Source organism: Seriola lalandi, unplaced genomic scaffold (assembly GCF_002814215.2).
Source record: "Seriola lalandi dorsalis isolate HSWRI2012SDOR001 ecotype SW California unplaced genomic scaffold, Sedor1 jcf7180002054930, whole genome shotgun sequence".
Taxonomy (NCBI): Eukaryota; Metazoa; Chordata; class Actinopteri; order Carangiformes; family Carangidae; genus Seriola; species Seriola lalandi.
In genome coordinates, this window is record NW_019525482.1 from 21,490 (window position 1) to 28,711 (window position 7,222).

Sequence of the window (7,222 nt, forward strand, 5' to 3'; positions counted from 1 at the left end):
AAACTGTTCTGTCCAAACACAAGCACAACAATGCTCACATGCACGCGCACGCACCCACACGGTCACAAACACATCGACATTTTTGACAAAGATGATATGATGTTTTCAGCTATCTTTGTGCTGTACTGAGCAGAACTTAGGTTTGATGAAAAATAACTTTAAAACTTATTTGACGATAAGAAAATACCACTCCGTTTGCTTCTGAGGCTGAACTGAAAAAGTAACTTTAATGTACTCTATAGTTTGACACTTATTCCCTTTCCTGCCAAGAGTTTATTGATACCACCCGAATGTCTGCATGAAGCTACAGCCAGCAGGTGGTTAGCTTAGCTTAGCAGCTTAGCAAAAAAACCAAAGTGTAAATGTGCCATTTCTTTGGGGGGATTATGTTTTAGTCAACTTTTTTTGTTGTAGACCGGTTTCCTAGCAACGAGCAGAGACTCCAGGAAGTCACTGATTCAAATCTTTGCGCTAAGATAGCTGGCTGTTAGCTGTAGCTTCATCTTCAGCACACAGTATGGCGCTTCCTGTGACACGCACCATGATTTTCTATGAGATTTTTCGTTACTCCTAGCTATTTACGGCTCTGCTAGCTTAGCCTATCTTATCGCATTAGCTTCTTGTTCCCTACAGCTAACGTTACCTCGTCTACAATACTACGATGGCTTGTGTTAGCTGTTCTGCTCTTGTGGACAGGTGTCTCTGCTGGAGAGACACTGTCAGTTAAAACGGCTTCTTTCTCCTTACATTAGCTTAGATATGACAGGCACTCAGATAGCATTAGTCTCAGGCCCAACAGCGAACCTGTAAGTGCTAGCATTAGCATAGCCTTGTTCGGAGATGGTGCAGAGGTTATCCTTGTTGGTCAGCACTCTTCCAACTTTCAGCAAGAAGAAAAATAAAATGACATGATGTTTACAGACTGGTGCAAAAACTGTTTTGGTCTCTAGAGCTAATTTCCTCCTTCATGACACCTGTTTATATAACTCACCTGTTTACATTTTATTAAGGCTTAAAGTTATGGAGAATTGAGGGCGTGGCCTCTTTGAGTGACAGGTCGGTGAGCGTATACTTGCCACAAACAAGACAAAAAGTCAGTTAGCGGCGGAGTCAGACACTGCCAAGATGGCGACGGTGGAGCAGCTCACTCTGAGCTTCAAAACCGCTCTTCAGAAAACTATGACTGACATCATGTAGGATGGAAATCCATCTTTATTTACAGTCTATGACTGTGTACTGCTGAATATGCATGTTAATAAAACAGGATGGAAATGGATGAAAAGCGCCTAGAACTTAATTAATGTAAACATTTTCTTATTTGATTATCCTGCTGAACTCCAGAGTTCCAACTCCTCCAATGAGAATAAGGCGTTGCACCTCATGGCTTTACTTATGTAAGAATGGGAAAAAGTAAAAAAGAAAAATTGAGAAGTACAGAGAAGTCCCGGCTGTTGTAAAGCTTTTCTTCAAGCTCACCTCTTGCTCCAAGAGTTTTATTTACGTTTGTGTATTTGACAAAGAAAACCATTATGAGCTCAAAAAAACAACAAAAAAAAAACAAAAAAAACAACAACAAAAAACAAGTGACCTCCATTGAAAGCTCTCATGTCCCTGGCCCACAATTCTCTGATAAAAGCCGCCCAATCAAAAGGAACCACAGCGACGGTGAAGCTGCCACTGTTGACTTTCTTTGAGAAAAGGTAAAAGGCTTTTCATGAGGACAAAGCTGTCAGATGCGCATAGAGAGGTGAGTTACATAAGCAGAAGACGCAGTTTATGACGAGGCCTTCACAGTGAACTCCTCTGTGCTGTATGTCTGTGTGACGCAAACCGGAGGGTGACGAGAGCAACAAAGGCCAGAAGTCCTCTGCTACATCTGTGTCTGTGTTACTGTCACAGCCAGCGCTCAAACAGGTGAATAAAGACCAGGGAAAACAGACATGAGTGATGCACATTTTTCTACTTTTACAGGGTAAAACTTTAAACTGTGATGGTGAAGCACAGCTCACGACTGACGGGATCAAGGAACAGACGTATTGGACTTAACACTTGGACTCTAACAGGGAACCATCCTGCACAGCGTGTGTTTGTGATAGGACAGGGCGATTAATCAAATTTTATTTTTGATCACGATTTTGGCTTCCAACGATCATGAGAACAAGATAATCGTAGATAACCATCCCCCCATCCACTTCCTGGTTACGTTTCGTCGTACGTTAGCAACGTACATAGGAGAGCGAGGTTTGAGATTGTTGGTGCAGTTCACTACAACATATCTAATCTCATTTATTTTGGTCTAATATCTATTTCTCTAATAACATTTGTTCAGTAGTTTTCAGTAGCTTGTGGAAGTACACTAATGTTACAACAGTTGATCTTATTTATTTTTATTAATTTTTATATAATATATATAATAGTATATATTTAGATGTATATTTATTATTTTAAATCTATTTTCTTTATTTGTTTTTTCGTTGAATTGTATTTAAAGTTCAAGAAAGTCTTTTTTAAATGTGTGGTGTTTCCAAAGTCAATGAGTAATCGTGTTCAATAATCGTGATCTCTATATATTGATCAAAAATAACTTTATAATGGAGCAGCCCTAGTTTGTGAGTGTCTGACCTGGTGAACTCCATCGCTGGCAGTGTAGACGGAGCGCAGCTGCTTCAGGTGATCTCTGGTGTGGCTCAACCCTCGCAGAGTCTCAAACATGTCCTCCACTGAAGAATGGGCTCGCTCTGTGGTCAGCTCCTCAGGGTTTGCACAACCTAGCAAAACACACACACACACACACACACACACACACACACAGTCTTATTAAATGAAAAAACAGCTATAAAACTATAAATGAAGGTTATGAGTGAGACCTGACAGAGGAAAAATATACATGCAATTATAAGCATTTGTGTCAAAGCATCACTGTGATGTAAATACTTTCCAACGTGGCCTGAGACGAAGGCTAATTATGCAAGAAAACATTTGTCTCTGCAAAAATTCGGCCGTACGATGCAGCACGTTGCTTTGTGCAGGTAATTTTCTCAGCTGGGTGTGCACTGAAACCAATTACCATGGTAAACGCATGGGAGCGAGAGGACAAGAGCGCCTTTATTTGAGCCGAAGCACTGCTGTCTAATCAAAAGCTAATGTTCCCTCGTTTCTAAAAGACGCGAGCAGGGAAGCAAAGACACGCTGTGAAACGAAGCTGAAATGACAGAGCAGAAGATAAAAGGAGAGAGAGGCTCGGGGGGGGAGAGGGAGAGGAGCGCAACAGCAGGAGAATGTGAGAGAGAGGTAAACAGAGAGAGAGCAAGAGGACGGAGCGAGCACGAGTCTGTGGGCGAAGTAGGTCGTCTGGCACCTGCACCTCTCGGGAATGTGATGTGTGTTATAGAAGACGTAAAAGCTGAGAAGTGTATCAGCGCAGCAGAGTCCGTGAGGCTCTCACCCAACAACCACAACACTGATGACTCCGTCGCTAAAGCTGCAAAAAAACAGCAAATCTACACAACACTGTTGCATGTGTGTATTTTAAAAGGAACAGTCCCATGTTCTCAACCCATGACTGGAACTCTAAACCTCTGAGCTCGACGATGTTTCCATTAATATCTTTGTGATAATGCAGCGTAGAAATGTGGTTTTAATGTTGTTAAAATCTGTCGACTCGCCACTTTCCGACTTCCGGAGCCAGAAGGCCTCGAGGCACGCCTCTGAAATTTGGTGAAAGCAGAGTGAAAGACATTTTAGGCATTTATCATACATTCATCTACTATTGAACTCATATATTTCACTATTATTTCTTTATGAACCTCTGACTCTGATATCCGTTTCAACTCATCCACATCAGTAAAGCTTCGTTTTCACTAGAGATCTGGAGAATTTCAAAAACCGGGCTTCAAAAAAATGAGCTTCATTATTACAGAAAGAGCTGTGATATAAACACTTAGGCATTATTTTTTATGCAACCTATTAAAAGGTGAATTTAATAATGTAGAAAATACCCCTCAGACCTCAGAGGGTTAAGCTGCTACTTCCTCTCAGCCAGGAGCTGTGAACTGGCTGCTGGGATAAGAAGATTAAGCTGCAGGAGCAACTTCCTGTCTTCTCCTCCTCAGGGCTCCAACCTGCACTGCCCACAGGTTTATGTGCTCAATTGTCTGTAAGACACCGTGTACGATATAATAATACACATGAGTAATGTGTTGGTTGTTTTATACTAGAATCATTATCTGGGAGGAACTTTCACCTGCAGGTCCAGTCACGCACATCCTCACATAACCATATAAACATCAGACAACATTTAAACAAGACTCAAGCCCCTTTTTCCACAAAGCTCTCGCTATATTGCCTTTATGTTTTTACTTACGAAGCAATACTGTGTGAACGTGCAGCTTAGCTCAGTGCCTATCAGCTCCGGTTGCTCTTTAATGGACCACGAGTTTCCTCAGTTTTCTTATTATGCACTGTGGACGTGGGATCATCTAAAAATCAGATTCATTTATATCCAAAATGTGAAGAGCATCATAAAGAATGTGGTGAATGAGACATGCACTTGTTTTTCTTGAGCGGCCATGGAGTTCAAATTGCTTCCATGTCGTATACGTGGTATTTTATGTTCTGTGCTGTATTTTAATATGAGTTTGTATGGCCACCATCTCGGCCAGGTCTCTCTCAAGGGAGTGGACGATAACAACAGACCATAAATGAAGCATAGTGTCGCTACAGAGATGCACCAGTCTACAGATCATATTCTCCACATTGTAAGGGAACATACGTGTTTGGTACAGACATATATTTATATCTTTTTATGTGAAAATGAAATTTTCAAAAACGATCATTCCGGCTCAAATCGTGACTCATATCACAATATGTTTAGTTTTTTTTTTGCATATGGTTCAACCCTCCACTGAACCAAACAAAGCCAGCATCATTCTGCCTCACTGTGATTTTAGATAGCAAGCGTCGGTATCTGTCCCGTCATGCCAGCTGTAGATCCAGCTGTGTGACGACCTCCGCTGCTGGTTTTTTTCTATTTTTTTATGATTAGCGGTTTATTGTTTTCACGACAAACAAAACTTCACCAAAGACAAAACACAGAATAAAACAGAACAAGAGGGAAACTATAATGAAGACAATGACGACCACACACAAAAAATAAACAAGAGATAAGGATGACTTCATACTGAGATCAGACAAACAAACCAAAAAAAAAAGGCCAGCATGACTGTGATGAATGTTCAACAGTTTACAGCATCGCTTGTCGTCTGGTGTTCCAACCAAATGTACTTTATGTAACAGCTGACTGGTAATTACATGAGCTGGAAACGCCATTAAACGCCCGATATGTAATCAAGCAGCCTGTATGATAAACGCTCTGTAGATGAGGCCTGTGCAGAGGAGGCTTTCCATCCTTTGACCACAAGTTTCTGTCCGAACACGAGGGCAGTCTGGATCCAGGCAGATTCTGAAATCAATTGGAAACCAACTCAAAGAGGCTAAACTTGGGGAGGGGGGTCATGTGATCTCTTGTTTGCTCTAGTCAAGTCTTGCTGCAGCGTTTTGTATAACCTGAAGGCGTGAGCAGACTCTGACGCTCAGGACGGCGAAGAGAGAGTTAAAATGATGAATTCTGAAGATCAAGCATGAATAACTTTCTGATGAAAAATATCTGCTTTTAGGAACAAAAACATGAAAATCGAAAAATAGAATAGAATCAAAAATAGATCCGTAGATACGGACCCGCACGGCTGGTGTTGGAGGTACAGACGCATCTGCTACTGCTGAAGTTAGTTTTATGAACAAACAAGTGAAGGATTATATTTATATACGGATTTTAAATGTAACTCATGTCTGTCTACAATAATTCATTTAGTTTGGGAGAGGCAGTGAGTGAGAATGAGTGGGGCTGGTGATGGATGGTAGAAGGAGGTTCTATTGAAAAAAAAAGAAGACCTATGAATGTGAAGTAGTTCATTTTTATAAAGCAAAAATTAAAAAAAAAATTCTGTGTGACAGTGTTCATACACTAAACACTGCAGAAGATATAAGAGAACAAACTGGGACGCCTCCATCACTCAGTAACACAGAGAAGACGTCAGCCATTTTCTCAGTAAAAGAGTAGCTAGAACTGTCGGGCTCTCCAACTTTGATTCGACTAATTAGGCTAAAAAGATTAAGCATGACTACTGCCGCCATGGGGTAATCATCAAACACTCAATTACAGCTCGCACTTCAAACATTACATAACAACACAGTGTATGAGCTCACATGCCACACAGACCCACTTTGAAGCAAAGACAGAGACAAACATATGTATGTGAGTAATGTGTGAGGTTTTAAAGATAAGATCTGACTTTCACAGGACATGAATCCCCCTCCATGCACAACGAAGCACTGACTCTGCCTGTAACACACTGTAAACTGATGGAGTGTGAGGGCAGCCATGTCTCTCCTAGCTCTTCCCCCTCATGGCTGTAAAGACAGGATACGACTTTCAGGAGGCTGAAAACTGACCGGCAAAACACTTAGCTTCATTTTATTTGGCACGTTATATAGGTTGAGGGAATACGTCAACGTCAGCACAGTTAGATAACGCACTCTGAGCAGCTTGACTTTGTCAGGACTTAATCTCTGTTATTTGTTCTCCGTTAGTTCCTTTTCCTTCCCCTATAGACGATATGATATCTAGCACAGCAGGTCTTTGTTTTGAGTCACTGACTGGAGGAATGTAAAGTGTCTGCTCTCCTGCTCTGTGCTGGGCTGAGAGGTAAACTCCCAGGAAAAACAGCAGGGCCTATTTGACGGAGGTGAGCGTGAAGACTCTGTCAGATGTGGGTCTTATCTTTCCAGACACCTGCAGAGGAGAAAGGCATCCTACAAAACAAACTACAACCGATGTTTGTCTCCGGGCGTTTGCGATGTCTGAGAAGTCTGCGGTGCAGGAATACGGTAAAATACAACATGTGTGCAGTGAATTCAATCACATGTTGTAACCTCCTGCTGAGCAGGTGAGCAGGTGAGCAGGTGAGCCTGCTCGCCGTGTTTGTGGCTGGATGCGTCGTGAGGGCCGGGCGGGAGGAGATGTGTTCGAGTGCTTGCGTGTCTGCCGTGAGAAAGCTGGTTGACTTGTTGCCAAAGCATACAGTGAACGCCCCGGGAACAGGTCTGTTGCTGCGGCAGGCTGTTGGACGCAGCCCCTGCCCACCCCCATACCCACCCTCCACCC

The 7,222-nt window shown here is 42.2% G+C and overlaps 1 protein-coding gene across 1 annotated transcript in view; it reads right to left on the reverse strand.

Moving 5' to 3' along the window:
• The window catches only part of scfd2 (sec1 family domain containing 2), a 91,854-nt gene that overhangs the window by 11,950 nt on the left and 72,682 nt on the right, over positions 1-7,222 (reverse strand). The window contains exon 6 of the mRNA XM_023393237.2: positions 2,623-2,768. Coding sequence (XP_023249005.1) covers positions 2,623-2,768 — 146 coding nt within the window. The remainder of the gene's footprint in view (positions 1-2,622; positions 2,769-7,222) is intronic.